Source organism: Pocillopora damicornis, chromosome 2 (genome assembly GCF_964200805.1).
Source record: "Pocillopora damicornis chromosome 2, jaPocDami1.2, whole genome shotgun sequence".
Taxonomy (NCBI): Eukaryota; Metazoa; Cnidaria; class Anthozoa; order Scleractinia; family Pocilloporidae; genus Pocillopora; species Pocillopora damicornis.
The window spans coordinates 25,656,098-25,673,285 of record NC_142671.1 but is presented as its reverse complement, the minus strand read 5'-3'; the positions used below and the strand labels follow the sequence as shown (position 1 = coordinate 25,673,285).

The window sequence follows — 17,188 nt, the reverse complement described above, 5'->3', positions numbered from 1 at the left end:
AGAACAACAGGTACCGACAAAATAGAAGTTCATCAGACAAACAATAACACCAGCCATGCACTGCCAATTTCTCTTCTCAGCAAACCCTATCATATTTATTACAGAAAACCGGGTAATAGCACACATCCAAAACTATTTTTAAATATACTATTTAACCTTTATATGAAATAAACTTTAATAATATTACTATAACGGCCAGCCTCGCAGTAACCAACTTCTGTGAATATCCTCATATAAACCAAGTATATGTAAACAAATAAAAAACCAAAACCATAAATTCAAAAGTCTTCACGTTAAAAAAGGGATGAACACTTGAGTTTAGTTCCTTCTGAAGGCAATACAAAATTTTCTGGAGAAATAAATATACAAATTAACGGTATCTCTGCTGAAATGTGCACAGGGAACATCTACGCAAAAGGAATTTCGATGTGACTTTTCAGTTACCGATTATTCTACTGGCCTAAATTAACTTAATTTTCCAAGCTGTGCTTTTTTAAACAATTCACTTGCAGTGAATATCATGGAATCAATAATTCCTGCCACGGTAAAAGTTCCTCCCACGATAGCACAAACCTGAAAAGAACCAAACAGAGTCGTTTGGAATAAACTCTGGTGAACAAAAATACTGAACGAATACATATACGTGCAAGCTGAGGGGAGGCTCGTTCTAAAAATTCTACAACATACAGCTGTAGTGGGAAGGGACGACACACCTCGGTACTACTCGAGATTATAATATTAGAAAGTTGTAAACTGGTCCTGTTGTGCCAATTTAAGCCATTGCGTTCACATATATATATATGTACGACTCTGTACAAAAAGCGTGTTTCACCTCAATTTCCGAGGCGCGGAGAAGGGGAATTGATCTCTTCACTTACATTGAAGTGTGCTCCTATTTTTCAAGAAGTACTGTACAAAAGAGGACAGGCGAATACGTACGATAGCCCTCGTTCAATATGGACGCTACATAACTGCACATAAGGTGAATGAGAAGGTGAATTAAAGAGAACAAAGGTACGCTAACAGGAGAGCAACTAATTAACCACATATAAGGCATAACTTTACCAATACAAATTTCTGAATGATATTAGCTAGAAGTGCCAGAGAAGAGTTGACGAGCGACAACTGTTTAACCATACCGTAGTGATAAAATGATAAAGCGGTTTGCGTCTCTCCACGTATTTGACAGTAATTGGGCTTAAATCATAGCGAAACCAAATTGCTGAAATGATATGAAAACGAGAAAACTATTTATTAATCTTGGAAAATAAAACTTCGCTGCACAAAATGCTAATTGAAACAAATGAATAAAAGGAGTAAGGTTCCAAAGAAACAGTAGTGTTGCGTCTCTGGGAGAGTATAGCAAGGTAATTTAGTGTTATCAACTAAGTTGATAACGTAAATTGGCCACCTTAATGAGTTTAAATGCTGATGTTTCGAGAAAACCGTCGATCCTTACAAGGACAAGCCCTGTTTACGCTAACAACCCAATACATAACTAATATCCTACCTGGCAAAATCCGGCCGCCATGTCCATAAGCTACATAATCCTAAAGAAAAATAATACAAATAGTAACATTTCACACCAATTATCAGGAACAAAAAGTGGGAAGTAGACTGAAGTTACGAGAAAATAACCTTATAAGCCCAGGTATATTGATATGTGAAGGTCGTAGTTCCATCCAGTTTCTCGTAAATTGTAGGTACAATCTTCAATACATAGTCATGCGAAGACAAACCTGTAAAACAACGGCATCTATTTTAATACATGTATGTGTGTACACTACAACTTAAGAGTGAAACTGCTCTGAGCCATCTTGCTAAGACAAGTTTGGCAACTAAACTTTGGGAAAAAAAAGTTTTTGAAAAGAGATTGAAAAAAATTCCAAGTAGAGTCTCGAGAAAGTTGCTTTATTATGGTATGATCGCTTTTACTCACTATTGACATCTTCTTTATTTCGTCCTCTAAGAGCCACAAAAGCACCAGGAAGTTTATCCTGTGTTGGAAAATACATACAAGTCAGATAAAGACTAGCAATTGCAACAGCAATTTGCTTTTTATTCCTCACAAGTACTGTACAAAAACTATTACAGCAGTGAACCTCAGTATTACCTTAATTTCTGATCCAAAATTAAGAGAGTTGATATGATGCGCCATGTCTGGATTATCTGGCTGTGAAAGACACAATAGAAATCATTTTATAAAATTTGCTTCAGTCAGGGTATAAGGCAGTCTCTTTCACAACCGTTGTTTGGTCTCATCAGGCACCATGCTCTTTTCCCTGATTGGGGAGAGAGCATGCTGTGTACAAGTTAACAAGGATTTAAGAAGAATAACTAATGAGAACCAAAGCAGTCACCTGTGCACCTGCTCCATGGGTGGACACATGGAAATTACCAGGAACCTTGAGGAAAGAAAAATCCAGAGTTAGAAAGGATTGTCACACTGCCCTCTTACCCCAAGATCTGTACTATGCAAGTCATGTTTTGAGAGTAACCCCATGCTGATACCAATCAATACAGATAATTGTTCATTAGTTTGAGTTACAAATCCTTTATGTTTTGAGGTTATCTGCTTGAAAGCAATAGAGTCTATCATACCTTGTTTATGTTGAACTTGCAAGAGAAAACACATCCTTCTGAAACCCAAGTTTCACAATATCACTGTATGTATGTGGGAATCGTTTTTACAAAAGCCTTACATTGGTGGATGAGCAAAAATATCTGTTGCAGGAAAACTTGGATAAACTGTACACAATGTGATGCAAGTAGTGTCTGTAAGTACAAACAAGTGTATTGTGCATGTACCTCCGTGATTCATTTCTTCAGTGTGGGTATTCTCCTGAAAACCAACCTCATGCCTGTTGATAAATATTACAATAATTTACAGCCATGACCAACACGCTACTTGTGCTTAATATATAGAGAATAATACATGGGCACGTGTAGATATGGAATTTCTCTTCAAGTGTTTGACTCGATAGCTCATGTGTGAGCACAGCAAATGAGTGAGATGTCGAGTTGAACATGAGAAGAAAAATTCCATATCTATAAGCAACCATGTATTGTTTGTTTATCATATAAACACAATAGCCCTTTAGTGACAAGAAAAGCTGACTTGACATTAATGAATGAATGAAAATAAATGAATCGACAATTGCAGAATAACAATCATAGAGTGAGTTGACACTAACTCTTAAGATGGAAAAATGCATCAAATCATGATTACAAAAACAACAATGTTGGTAATTTTCAATTCACAAAATTCTCATTTATTGACTTTGTTCTTATCAACAGTAGAAGTCTTTCAGGTAAATGGCCAAAAATCAGCAAGTGGCAAATCTTCCAATTGTCAATTTTCATTCTCAGCCAAGAGAAATGCAAACACCAAAGCCACTGAATACGTAACTTTCAGTTTTTCTTTTATTGTATTGGTTTTCTTCCCCTTCTAGGAAAGTTGGAACCTCACTGTCTGTCAGCAATATGAGATTTTTAATGTTTTAGCCGCCATAATTCAAGAAAGTTCAGACAAACAACTTGTATTGAGAATCATGAAGGCTTTGTTGTTCATTCATCAACCTGACCCAGTGATGCCAAAGGCAAGTGACGTGTCAGCAGCTGATTGGCTATATTAACACACGTGAAAAAAAATACCACATTTTTTCATGTGTTGTTATGGCTTTTCTCAGGGCCAGAAATCCCTGTATAACACCACAGTTTATGTGATAAATAAAGTTCATGACCATTATTTTGCAACCTCTATAGTATTAAGATAATGCAGTAACTAAAACTGTTGTTATCAAAATTATCATTATTATTTTAATTATCATTTTTATTATCATCAATATCCTTATTATTTTGCCTAACATACCGTCCCATTTCATCCTGGATATCCAGACCAAGATCTGAAAAATGGAGGTCAAAGTTTGCATAATTTTAAAGTAACAATAATGAAATGAATGATTAACAATTATTCATCAAAATGGAGGTAAATATCCACCACTTTTAATGACACTGAGGTTACCAGTTCTGGTATACATCACACACATGGCAAAAAAATTAGTTTATGTCTCTCAATATACTGCATAATGAGCAGACATTTAACTCTTGACACACTATTTTGTCTCATCAACTGCTGGGGATGAATAGTACTTGCTCTTTACTTACAAATTTGCCAATCAACACACACAAAAAGCCCATTCAATTGAGTGGTATATACCAATTGATTATATCCTGGACCAAAAATTTAAAATAAACACAAGAGCATAAATCTTTGTTATTATATAGTTGGCAAAATTTCCATATACAGGAGGAAGGTGCATTTCCCTTTCAACAATTTTAACCATTGGCTTCCACTTTAGAAATAAATATCAATTTGATGGATTATTAGTCATTAAATTTTTTTCTAGAAATGCAGTAAAAGGCCACAATCAGGAGGGTTTTCTTGTTTCATAAGCCTTTTCCATCTGGGAAGTAGGTAGACTATCTGTCTTTTTCTCTTTTCCTCTCCCTTCCCCTCCCCTCACTATTCACTTTAACCCAAAATCTAACATGGCCACCTGATCACAAATGGTGAGCTTATAATGGCAGCAGGTGGATAGACCAAAGGTCTAAGCCTAAAATGCTGACTTGCCCTCTCTAACAAGATGCCTACATTTTGTTATTTTAACATTTAGTCAATATCTCAAAAAGACAAAGCATTAATAAGTGTCACATCAGGGGAGGCTGGCAGAGGGTTTATACATGATGCATGATTCAACCCAAAATCAACATGTGAATAGTAAAGAAAGGCAAGGTAAGGTGAGATTTGAAGATTTCTCTTATAAATACAAAACAGTATATAGTCACTAAAATATATTAGGTGACAACCCAAAGTACTCACGTTCACACTTCATCCTTGGCAAAGTTATGTTCAATTTCACATCCAATCGGTCATTTTCTGTTGGGTTATCTACAAACAACTCACTAACACTGAAGAAAAACAAGAAAAAATCCCCCTTGAAAATTAAAAGAATTTTATGCAAAGCAACATGTAAAAGCTGTAGTAATGGTAAACTGCAGCTAATTAAGGAAAATACCAGATAAAAGATCAAGGATACCTGATCTACTATCCCTTCAATGCATGCACTATTATCTTTTTTAAGCCAGATTTGAAATACATTTTTTCTTTTAAAATCATTTTCAAGGATATACAAATCAATAATAAAGAAAAATCAAGATGACAAATTTCCATAAATAACAACTCAGTAAGGTATGACTTCAACTGTTTTACTGTCATCTAACTATTAATTGAAAAAATTAAAATTTTTCATTGGCACTTACATTTCTGTGTTGATAAAGCTGTAAAATTCTGATAACAACAAAAATACTATAAACAGACAACTGCATATTGAGACTGTTGAGTAAAAAATAGTAGAAGGGTTAGGCTGCTGCAGTTATAACAGCAGTAAAAAGAAACTATTCATCTTGAATACTCAACATAATTCATATTACTTTCAAGCTGTCAACACCTTGGCCACAGTCAAATTTTGAAGATAATCTACATGTACATTTCTGAATGTGCTCTGTTCAACTTTCTACAAATTTCACACAATATTGTTCTCAGTTTTGTTCCTCCAGTAAGTCTTTCTCTAGTAAGTTCATTTTAACTCAGCATGCTTTTGAATTAGAACATCTTATCTCCAAGGGACACTAGTCAATGACTTAATCATCAACTGAAAAAATTGTGTACATATTTGTTCTTTCCAATGTTAAAAAACTAAGAAAATCTTGCCTCTGTACAGTATATTCCAAATGAGTTATTGATATTTAACATAAGAAGAGAGATCTGACAGCATGAGATATTTTCATTTGTTTCTGAATACATACAGTACATTGATAGTGCAAATGCACAAAGAGAGTCATGTTAAAGTGTTACTCATGATGACATTCCTTAGTATAATTCTTGAAACAGTTCCATTTCAGACCCCCTCCCCTCCCCATCTATGTTGGTTACAAGAAACTTGTGGGCCTTGCAGAAAATTTAACAAAGAGAAGGGAGCTGAGTATTCTAGTATGAGTATTGGAAAAAAAAACTTACTGACTGCCCCTGTCAATGTGGGTTCTGTTAAATCCTTGGGAACTTTTCTATAAACATCAAACCTGTAAGAAACAAAAACACCAGCTAGGAAATAACACACTGTTTCATGTACATGTGACCTTCCTGTAACACCTGGCTTAGAGGACCCTCTCCTTGGCCCTGAAGACAAACTAACCAAATTTTTCTTGCCTTTATTGTCGGACCCCACATGACTGCTAAAGGGCTCTTGGCTTTCAAGCTTTCATTATAAAATATTTACATTTGTATTTATGTACTTCTGATTAAATATGACTGTCAAACCTTAAAACAAAGAGAAAATAGGACACTTAGAATTTTATTCAAAATCATTTCCGAATGTAATAAGCTGAGAATGATCTATGTTTATTTCATTCAAAATAAGTACTAAACAAAGCCCTTGCCTGTCTAATTTTAAGATTGCAAATATAGCACAGTACAGGCCAAATTACTCTGTTCTTCTTTTTTGCTGAGGGAATCCTCATATTCGACGCGGAAGCTTTGAAAATGGACTTACAATAAGGTAGACAAACCATCTTTAATCTTTTATAATAAATTAATATCAAATGTTCTAAATTAAATTTTTTATGTCTCAAATAACTGAATGTTAAAGTGAGGAAAACCAGGTCAATGGAATCAGATATCCTGTTTCTGTATCTGACGCAAGGCGAGTTTAGCTTCCCGATTAATTTTGAGGGTACACGGTCCTGGTTTTCTTTCCTCAGCCGCCAAAAGTACACCAGCAAACGTGTTTTGACACGTGTGCATCACTTTATAGTTCCGGAGAATTTTTTATTTTACCAATCGAAACTATCAAGTATACAGATCAAGCTTATCACTCATTAGAACTTCTTACCTTCTAACATCAAACTGCATATTTCCCCGGTGAAATTAGACCACTCAATCGTAAAAATCGCCACACACGGAACCGTGAACGACGGCTAATCGATAATATTTACCCCAGTGGCAATTTTTTTGCCGCCATTTAGAGTTTTATACGTAGTGAATATTGATTGGCTGAAAACATATACTTACCAACCTTCCGCTCTTGCGCGCTTGAAATGATAGTATTTGGCTTGGTAACTAGTGCTCTTCGTTTGCGTGGCAAGCCGCCGAAAAAAAAAATTCTTATCATTTAATTTTCCGCCATAAGACGAAGAGTATGAGACTATTATAGTGAATATTTTCATTCGATGAAAAATATTTTTTTTAGTAGAAAAATATTTCATTCGATTGATAAAATCACGTGGCAGGCTAAGGACTAGTCAAACAGCACAGACATGGCGACGGAAGAGTTCGGGAGGGAAGACCGAAGAGTCGACTGAGGTTACGTTAGTTTTTCACAGCCGTTTCCCATCAGCTTGACATGTGCGAGTAAAATGGTTCGAAGGTTAACTCGGATTAGATCAAGCCACTGTACTCACACATGTCAAGGTGATGAGCAATAGCTGGGAAAACCTAACAAAGCAGGTCGACTCTTTGGTGTGCTCTTCCGTCGTCATGTTTGTGCTTAGCGACCAGGCCTAAGCCAAGCACTTACAAAAATTTTATAGAATAAGGATATTTTTTAACGCATGAATAAATTTTTTAGCGAATAAGAGTATATTTTTATTAAATTTTGCTACATTTCGTGCACCATGACATGCCCCTAACTCCACAAAAGCGGTTCTAGAAATTTGTAAATGCATTATTAATTCTCCATACACAAGTGACTGGCAGTAATTGAACTAGATAAAATTGACATTTCAGTGTGGGGAAAATACCGTAACAAGGCTTTTTAAAGATACTTTTGGTAACAAACAGTTCCTGCGGGATTTTTTTCGAAGTATTTAAAAATCTCGGGAATAGTTTCATTCACTGAAAATGCAAAGAAAACATTTTCTCGATCATGCCCGCACCGGCATTCGTCCTATGACAAATCGTGTAATCGTCAAGAAACTTGAGACAGTTCAGGACAAGAGTGAGGAGTCAGTCGATCTTTCAATTCTTTCTCTGATAGAAAAGTCGCGATAATGGTCCCCAATAAAAGCCTTTAAAGAAGACTCCTTCATTGGTTTCCAAGGTTTCTGGTCTACGTTTTCAAGCATGCTGTCCAGAAACGCTGGATGCTGAGTGAGTTCTCACTATATCGTAGGAGGCTGTTTAGCTCAGAAGATGCCCAAAAAACGTTGACATCGAGAGCTATTTCTGGTGTGCAGCTGCCTATCATAGACTATCAGCGGATGCCATAACCCTTGACGCTTTAACTAAAGCGGAATAAGAAAGAAAATGTTAATTCCGAGAAATTCGAGACAAATGCCACAGTGTCCATTCTTTGTAACGGTTACTTTACTAAAAGAAAAGTTGAACATTGGTTGCTCTCAAGAGATTCCATCGTGATCTCTTGTTGCTCTTGATAATTAATGTCAAATAGATGGTCTTTGCACTGCGAAAAATTATAAATGGTCAATGGCAATTACAATACAAGCAATAGTAGGATTTTCCTCATAATTTATTCAAACATATTTGGGCGCCATTCATCTGTGTTTGGTCAAGTACCTTATAATATATGATTAATATAACTTACATCTTTTCAAATTTACATCTTCAAATTTTAAATTCATAAATAAATATATCGTACACATCTTTCAAGTATTTCTTCTTTTAAGTCTGTTTTTGACAAAATTCAGCTTACTTATATTCTTGCCACCATAAAGTATAAGCCTGTTTTATTTTATCTACTACCTGGGTAATATGAAACAAACTGTTTTTTCATTAATGCATAAGTACAAAAATATTCTTCATCAAAGTGGAAGAGAAAACGGTTTATTATTTTGTTTAATATTATTCTTTCCACTTCAATTTCGTCCTAGGCTTTATTTTTTAAAGCGTACAGTGACGATAATTTTACCACATGCAATTCATGAGATAAACTATTGTGTAAACCATAAATAATTAGATTGTGGAGAAAACGATGCGTCTTGTGAGAAAAGAGCATAACGGTTTTTTTTTGGCTGATATAATGGATATGGGTACATTTAATATAATTCAGATACACTCTCTTTGAACCAAAGAATTTGTCACTTTTGACTTCTTGCCTCTAATGCTACTGAGCTACATGGGTGAAGTCACGAGCCCAGGTGAGTTCTGTTTGTTACCAGAGGTAGTCATTTCGGATCCACATGGCAACGGAGAAAAACTGAAAAATCCAAAGGGAGTGGTGGGTGTGTGTGTGCTCGATACTCTATTTGTAAGCTGAGTCTCTGATTCCCAGTTAAGCAGTTGCCCCATGAAGTTAAAGTTTGGTGATATAACTGAACGGCGCTTCTTAACGTACTCATAAGCTTCGTCCAACCTGAGTTGATGTCTACTTATAAGATAGGCAAGGCAAATAGTGGCTGATCTTGAGATCCCAGCCTGGCAATGTACTAGTACCCGTCCTTTCGATTTCTTCACTGAATCTGAAATGAGAGGACAAAAGGGAGAACGGTGAATTAAAATACATTTAAAGACTAGACGAGCTAAGTCTTAATGCATTGATTGAAGGAAATCTTCTTATGAATAACATTGATTGAAGGAAATCTTACCATGGATATTGGCTGTCAATAATTTCATTATTCAAAAGCTTATCAATTGACAAGCTCCGAGATCGCTTTAAGAGATTGATTTTTTATATTGTCTTAATATAATGGAGGTTCCAGTGATTCTTGTTTTGACCTCTAAAAGACCAGCTCGAACTTTCAGGAGCATGTTAATATTTGTTTAATAAATGTTTTTTGGGAAAGCGTGGATCTTAGAGCCTTGAAGTTTCTTTTTATCGATTATACTCACTTTGCGTTTTAAAGAATCTCTTACCTATAAACATCGCTGCTTCCTCAAACCATCGGCCGATATCTGCGGTGTAAGTATCGTCAACCGGAATAGACTTGTAGTCAAATGTATCCTCAAAAAAGTTCGGAATATTACTTGAAACATTGACTATGGCAGTGATACCCAAGTGTTGAAGGAGCTCCTTTTGAGACGAGTGGAATTCGCTTCCAAGATACAGATGTGGTAAGATTTCAACAGGCTCATTTGGCTTGGCTGACACATTTGGGCGCGACTCGGCATAATCCCTGACAGGATCGATCTCGTTTCTCGGGCTGAATCTTTTAAAATCTTTCGTTTTGAGCTTTAATCCGAGAGGACTGGAGCATGCTTGTGATGCCGCATGGGGATTTGCAAAGTAGCACATGGAGGGGAAAGACGACGCGAATTTTTCAAATCCTCCTACGAAAAAAAAGGGAAGACAGCAGTCAATAAAATTGGTGCTATAGAAAGTGATCAAAATTTTTTAATGAAATAAAATTAGTTTGACCTGAAGATGAAAATCAAGTAAAGCAATGATCCTCGTAGGTAAGCTGCAATTTAAGCAATTTCTGTCGAAGCCTAAATTTTATCAGGCTCCTTTCAGTCTGTTACTGCCTGAATTGCAGCTCATTGCTTTACTCAATATTGTAAACATTATAAAACATGCTAGGAATCACGAAGACAATAAAGTGACGATTCTTCATGCATCGATGACGTTTCTTCGTGTAATTCTCCATCAACGGTCGTCCTAGGGATTAGACCAAATCAATCTTCACCGAAAGCGGTGACGGTGAAATATCCTCTATCTGCAAATTAGGAGGCCGAACATGACGCACTATCTAGACAGAAAACGTTAAGTTTAGAGTCTAAGAAGATTTGAAAATGTGCTCGTCAGGACTGAAAGATCTGGTATTCGCCTACATTATTTAACCACAGAAAAAACTTGGGAAGGAAAAGAAATCAGCTGAGTGTACTGAGTGTACCGTCACAGCTCGTCAAAGAAACATGTTTGTGCGTGCTTTTAAATACTTTTGAACATCAAATTTTAACTGAAGGAGATACTAACCAATAAGCCCAACATTGCAAGGAAAAATTACTCATTCTATAAAGGAAAACCGCAATGATGTTCGACCTCTTTATCACAAACTCGATTTAAGACTGTTTTCAATTCATAATTTTTTCTATAGGGACCAGCGAGTCACTCTGCTAGTCATACGTGATGTCATTACGTTCATTCATTTACTTTTATTTCAATAACAAAGAAACTCGCTCATTCATGAATTCATGATGAGCAGCACACGTAAACAAGTAGTACACATTAATGACGCTTCGCCTTTGTAGTGGTTCATCATCACAACATTCCCTCGCTTTCATTCAAGCGCGAAATAATCGATATTTCCACTTCCATCGCCCTTCAGTGGGATTGTTCAAAAATAAATAACTCTTTTTGACCTCTCAACTTAAACACCAAGAGCAACAATCAAGTGATAACAGCACATTGACTTTAGGAACACGTGGCTGGCCTAACAATAGTTATCAGAGGCCTTTCAACTGAGTTACAAGAAAGTTCTGAACTATACGCTGACTTAACTTACCTTTAATGAAATATAGAGTCTTGTCTACTCTCTCTCTTCTCAAAAGCATGTGGAGTATCTTCATCGTATTGTCCTTCTCCAAGTCAATCCAATCCTGAGTTCCTTCCCCGTACAAAATTAAAGTCTCTGCGTCCGCAACCCTTCGTTTCAACTCAGGAGATTTGAGTAGACAATCTAACGTTGATGACCCACGATGAAATCTTCTTTTTAAGATAGGAGGGCAGTGAACGTTAAGCGATCCTTTGATGTGGGCGACGTTAAATGATAAGAAGGAACGACAGTCAATAACTATACATTTCTGACTCAGAGAACTGGTCATGTTTACAAAAGTGAGTGGGGCAAGGGGCCATACAGAGTCATTCTCATCCATTGCAACCATACTCTTTGACGCCGCAATGATTGATTAATAAGCTCCTTAATTCTTCTTTCCTGAAATCAAACCAGATACGAACTGTTACTTGACGATGAAAATCTTACTGATGTTTTCCCTTGCGGGGCTTCAGTATCACATGAACCTTTTTCAGGTTCACGCTTTATATTCTCTCAATTCCGCGCACCCTGTTCCCGAATTGCTAATTGCTATTTTTAACCCAGGTGACGTCATTTCAAGGCGTTTTGTTAACGTCGTGTCGCGCCTCACGAGTTTTGTCTTAAGCCTATTATATATCGTCTTTAGTCGAAGAAACCAATACAATGCTGACAGGTAAACAATACCAAAACAATAGTTATTTCATTCCAGTGATGTCAGAAATGTTATTAGGGTCTCAGGAAATTGCAAAGATCTACGTATGCCAATTCTTTTACCCAACTGGTGTTTTGATTGAAGAGGAGCAGGAGAGATTAAGAGGGTGATTCTGTGTTTTTCATCTAGTCCAATTGATACTTGAATATTCTCTCTCTGACTCGGGGTAAGGTGAAAAAAATCGTTAGTTGTAAGACAAAATTATTTGGAAGGAGGTATGCCTGATGACGTCTTCCACCAAACCTTTTCTCATCGCTATCGCATTTCACGTCCAAACTCATTTGAATTTTGTTATCACATTTCAGGTCCAAACATGGCTGTTAAAAACAAAACAAACCAGTATTTTAACGAATGTCATGTCTTTTCATATCAGGAGCATTTGTAAAGCCACAATAATCCGCTTTGCGAATCAAAGAGCCATTTGAGTGAACTTGAAGAAAATTGATCAGTGTCACCATTTCTTAATTCGAAAAGGCGAAAAGAAGAAAAGGTGAAAACGAGAAAACAGTTTAATGCGAGAATGTTATTTGAACCAAGAATACGTAGAAATCATACACCACTTCAAATATTCTACTAACCACCAAGCCTCGCCCTAATTCCCGACAACGTAGTTTGGTGGGAAACTATATTTGTAACCGGCTGTGCATGTCCGCCCAACGCGTTCCGGATAATACTTGATTTGTTTTCTTAAATTTCACTTGCGATTTCCCCGGACGGCAAACACCGGCAAATAAGAGCATTTTGATCGCAATTAATGAGCCAACTGAGAGTCATTGGTTCCTCGAGACCTAAGAAAAACAGTTTACTGACTTACTCATCGATGTGGAAGGTTCCATCCTAGAAAACATGTCTTTCTTTCAGTTTGCACGCAGCTTCAACCAGTTTTAAAACAGACACTTGAGCGAACCCTTGTCAACATCGCGTGACTGATTCAAGGATATGGTTCACTAGCTGTTACACCCCACTTCCGATCAAGCCAAAAATATTTCTAACATCACTTCATGCCAACAATTTCTGTTGATCCCTTATAGATTTTACACAAAGGATGATATCACTGCAGAAACAAGAGTCCATATACGGCTTTTAACAAACAACACACTTTCTCAGTCGGTTTTTCTAAGGATTCCTCTCAGTTGAAAGTTCAGTTTGTCATAAGTAAAATTGAAAATCTGTTCGCGCACTGATTACAGGTCAATGTCTGTGGCTCATAAAGTGAAAACTGATATTGCTTTTGTTTTTAGTATGAAACTTTAACGCAAATAGCGGACTCATTCATTAATTATCATTCATTCATTAATTATCATTCATAAACTAAGAGCAGTTCTCGTGGGCAGAACTTCGCAAACTCCTCTTGTGTCACAGCAAATAAAGTACACTTGAGCTTTTTCGCCGCTCGTCTCAAAACAAAATATTAACAGTCCTGAAATTAACTGAACAACAGCATTTCTCCCGGTAAATGGGACGGTAAATCTCTTAGTCCTCGGCAAAAACTGATTCGAATATGGTTGGTGATTTGAACCTGCACGAGATCGATCTGCTTTCTGCAGATCACAACTGAAATGTGGCACGTAATTCGGGATAATTTCTTCTTTCGATGGGTGCTGTGAGAACCACCGAGGGACCAGAAGTTTTTGGATCTTGAACAAAAGTTTCTTCTTCTCCGCTGCGTAAGACGTTAAAGCTGGTCTATGAGTATAAATAATCTGATTAGGGGCATTTAATATCTTTATTTTTGTCACACCTTGACAGTTGCGACGATTTCAACAAAAATTTAGACCTCAAGGGCGCACTAGACAAATTTTTGTTTATTTTGTGAAAAAAAAAATCTGTCACCAGTTTAGCCAGACGAGAGCGCCCAGTAATTTTTTTATCCTATCAAATTTTGTCAAGCCTTACCAATCTTCAAAGGCGCCTTTGTCCTGCCTCGGAGCTGGACAAATTTTCGTCAGGCGTGAAAACTGACAGATTTTCAATTTACAAGCCACAATTTAAAGAAATACTTCAATCAAGAAAATTTGATTTTGCTTCAAGCAGAAGGCCGCCAAAATATTTAATATTTACGCGGCAATCAAACAGTCAAGATGGAACTTGCGCCCGGGACCTTGGCAAGTTTTTACTCGCTTTTGCCACCGTAGATCACTGAATTCAAAAAATTAGAAAGCTGAGGAAGGACTCAATTGGCCCCCCGGTCATTAGGGATGCATTTTGCAACAAGAGGCATTTGGTGGGAAGAAAAAAAAACAAAAAAAGAAAGAAAGAAAGAGCCAAACACTCCAAATTGGGTGCAGGCTTAGACCAAATACCGGAATTCGAATAAGTCTGTGAGAAAATTGTGCAATTTAGAAAGGCAAATCAATAAGGTCACCTTACCACCAAAGAGGACTACTTTTCCTGGATTGAGTGTTACAAATCCAGCTTTGTTTCGAAAAAAATACTCGTTTTTGACGATTTTTCACCAAAAACAATTAGGTCTAGCTATACTTACTACTGTAATAAATTTCCATGCAAATTCAATTTATATTTTCTTCACGAAAACGAATGGTGCATGCATGTGCCTGTTTGCACAAGTTTAACTTAATTTCCTATGGCAAAGCTGCCATCTGAGCAGACTGAAGTAGAGTTCCGGCTGTTTAGTCTGTGCACAAAGATAAACCTTTTCCTTAGATGTTTTCATTTTGACCTAAGGCACAGTTGCATTTCATTACGATTCGATTTGTTTGCGAACCTATGGGATTTCTTGGATCATCTAGTAATTGCTTACATAAGGAGAAATATGTATCTATCAGTTCCGTTGTGGAACTAATCCAAGCCCTTATGACCACAAACTTAGCTAGAAATACACAACCACATAAAAATAATTGGTGGTGCAACAGCACCTCTTGCTAACTTAATTGTCAAGAGTACATTTAATGATTAACGTACATCGTCGTTTTTAAGGCTCAGTTCTCGAGAGGAGTTGCATCCGTTGAAGCTAAAAATAGTTTTTGATGGTAGGTGCAGTAGTCTGCAGTTGTTAGCTGAGCGAACATTAGAATTTCCGAAAGCTAAAGGCTTGGTTATTTTTCCGCAGCAGGTGCGATTCAAACGTCCTCTGAAAAAAAGGCAGAGCTTTCTAAAGAGGGAGTACACATATCCCTTGAGTCATTGAGATTTTAAAATGGAGTAAGTCAATTAGTCCTATTCAGTGTCCAAATACCGACTGAGTGGATTTGAAATTTTAACAAGTCCTAACTGTAACTCTTCTGTCAAAAGAATCGTTTTGATTCTGAAAAGAGCAGTTTTTACTTATTGCAATTTATTACTTTGGATACATTACAATTGGAAAGGCAAGATTGCTGAATGACCTTGAAAAAAGAGTTAGGTTTTGGTCAACCTACAATGGAAACGTAGTAAATAACATAATTATGATATGATGACATTGAACACATTGCGGTGTTTAATCGTCTACGGATCCTCGCCGCTGTAATATGCTAGAAAACATTCTGATAGCGTTATGCTTATTAGTGGCGTAACTATTGGATACAGGCTTCAGAATTTATAAGTCGCTTTATTGTTACAGCACCGTTTCGTATGGGTGACCGTCAACCACATTGATCAGTTAACATTACCCAATTCATACCATACTCTCTTCCATCGTTTCTTGTAACCGTAACGTTAGTTCGATTGGTGTATCGAGGTCCACCCAATATCTTACCGCTGATGTAGAATGGAGAGAGTGCACTGAACATTCAGTAGCAAATAACACAACAAAATCTGGAACCAGTGAAACATTCCCGCGTTTTTAGCTGTCTTATTTACGACCATGCATTCATTCATTCATTCATTTACTTGTAACACGTGGGAGCCCAATCCAAGCCTGTTTCCATGTTATGCTTCATAATATGAACTCAGAAAAACAAGAGAGACCAAGTAATGTTTTAGCCTTCCAATAATTTCACTGAATCCTACGAATAACCAGTTTTTAATCTCTGTTCTGTTAGAGAGCCACTTGAATACGTATTTGAATCTTTTCGCTTAGCTTCTCAAAGAATTAGGGACAATTCGTACTGATAGTTTCTCAAATGTAAGTCTATAAGTGTTGTAAGAATATTGCAAAAGAAGCGCTCATTTGACCACTAAGTGACAAGACTTGACAGCTGTATGAAAACTTACCTTTCCGCTCTAGATACTCAAATCACTAAACATCATATCCCTTGTGTAGACTGAGGTTCACGCATACACCAAACTGGGACTACAACTAATCACCGGAAGTAGATTTAGCGACTGACCGATACCAGCACAGAGGGAACAAAAGATCACAGGTCCTATCATAAATCACACTGTCCTAATATATTATTCAAGCATTTCAGACTTCAAGGTTTTCAGAGATAATATTTAAAGAAGACACTTTACCTCTGGGTGTTATTTGATGTTTATACATTTTTCTGTGAAATTTAGGCCGTAATGTACTTGTTGGTTTACAAAGAGGCTGTTTTTAATGACTTCATTTTGGAATTTGGATCAACAAGCTATTGGCTGGTACCCGCTGTATAAGTCAAAGAAAGAAGATCATTTGGTGTAAGAATAGCTAACCAGTTATAACATTAGAACTAAAAGGAGGACTATGATAAATATAGATCTGATGATATTCTTTTTAATCTCTATAATAATTTTTGCATCCGGTTTGGAGCACAAGCAGTGATAGTGTTGATAATTTGGCGCTGGAGTTTCACGAACCGGTAATTTGCAGGTATCTCCAGATGTTCCTTCATTTCAAAAGCAACGTTGATTATTTAGTGACTATTGGCCAAAGTAGATAGCAATAACAGTTCTCAAGTCAGGCCTCCAAAATCGTGACCCACTCTGTTCTGCACAGAATACCTCCTTTGTTTCCTCTAGGCCCACGCTACCGCCATGCTTTCGTTAATTGGCTTTTCCTTTGAAGCGGGG

At 36.8% G+C, this 17,188-nt stretch overlaps 2 protein-coding genes across 6 annotated transcripts; both read right to left on the bottom strand.

Annotated features, from left to right (window-relative positions):
* Positions 1–67: 67 nt before the first annotated feature.
* LOC113680116 (endoplasmic reticulum-Golgi intermediate compartment protein 1) lies at positions 68–7,100 on the bottom strand. The gene is made up of 14 exons (XM_027197113.2): positions 6,951–7,100; positions 6,080–6,141; positions 5,323–5,395; positions 4,883–4,971; positions 3,872–3,905; positions 2,809–2,861; positions 2,602–2,639; positions 2,361–2,405; positions 2,114–2,173; positions 1,940–1,997; positions 1,639–1,739; positions 1,511–1,550; positions 1,140–1,222; positions 68–573 (listed from the first exon to the last, which is right to left on the bottom strand). The coding sequence occupies exons 1-14, from the start codon at positions 6,968–6,970 to the stop codon at positions 466–468; spliced, it is 864 nt and encodes a 287-aa protein (XP_027052914.1). The 5' UTR covers positions 6,971–7,100; the 3' UTR covers positions 68–465.
* Positions 7,101–8,567: 1,467 nt separating this feature from the next.
* Positions 8,568–16,761, bottom strand: LOC113680105 (dual specificity protein phosphatase 1-B). 5 transcript variants are annotated; one of them, XM_089197432.1, is made up of 5 exons: positions 16,652–16,761; positions 16,412–16,496; positions 11,518–11,946; positions 9,929–10,342; positions 8,568–9,534 (listed from the first exon to the last, which is right to left on the bottom strand). In XM_089197432.1, exons 3-5 carry the CDS (start codon positions 11,894–11,896, stop codon positions 9,188–9,190), a joined length of 1,140 nt encoding a protein of 379 aa, XP_089053558.1. In that variant the 5' UTR covers positions 11,897–11,946; positions 16,412–16,496; positions 16,652–16,761; the 3' UTR covers positions 8,568–9,187. The 5 variants fall into 5 exon arrangements, with proteins under 5 accessions (XP_089053558.1, XP_089053559.1, XP_027052902.1 ...); XM_089197433.1 differs by lacking the exon at positions 16,652–16,761 and adding an exon at positions 13,074–13,313 and having other exon boundaries at positions 16,412–16,458; XM_027197101.2 differs by lacking the exons at positions 16,412–16,496; positions 16,652–16,761 and adding exons at positions 12,503–12,576; positions 13,074–13,296.
* Positions 16,762–17,188: the final 427 nt, after the last annotated feature.

What these genes read in the sequence shown, in the direction of transcription:
- LOC113680116 (XM_027197113.2), bottom strand. Translation starts at nt 6,970, where the DNA reads ATGCAGTTTGATGTTAGAAG. An exon ending in ATGCAGTTTGATGTTAGAAG is followed by an intron (nt 6,142 to 6,950) that starts GTAAGAAGTTCT and finishes TGTTTCTTACAG; the next exon opens with GTTTGATGTTTATAGAAAAG. An exon ending in ATCCAGGATGAAATGGGACG is followed by an intron (nt 2,862 to 3,871) that starts GTATGTTAGGCA and finishes ATTTATCAACAG; the next exon opens with GCATGAGGTTGGTTTTCAGG.
- LOC113680105 (XM_089197432.1), bottom strand. Translation starts at nt 11,896, where the DNA reads ATGGTTGCAATGGATGAGAATGACTCTGTATGGCCCCTTGCCCCACTC. An exon ending in GACTCTATATTTCATTAAAG is followed by an intron (nt 10,343 to 11,517) that starts GTAAGTTAAGTC and finishes TTTTTTTCGTAG; the next exon opens with GAGGATTTGAAAAATTCGCG. An exon ending in GGAAGCAGCGATGTTTATAG is followed by an intron (nt 9,535 to 9,928) that starts GTAAGAGATTCT and finishes CTCTCATTTCAG; the next exon opens with ATTCAGTGAAGAAATCGAAA.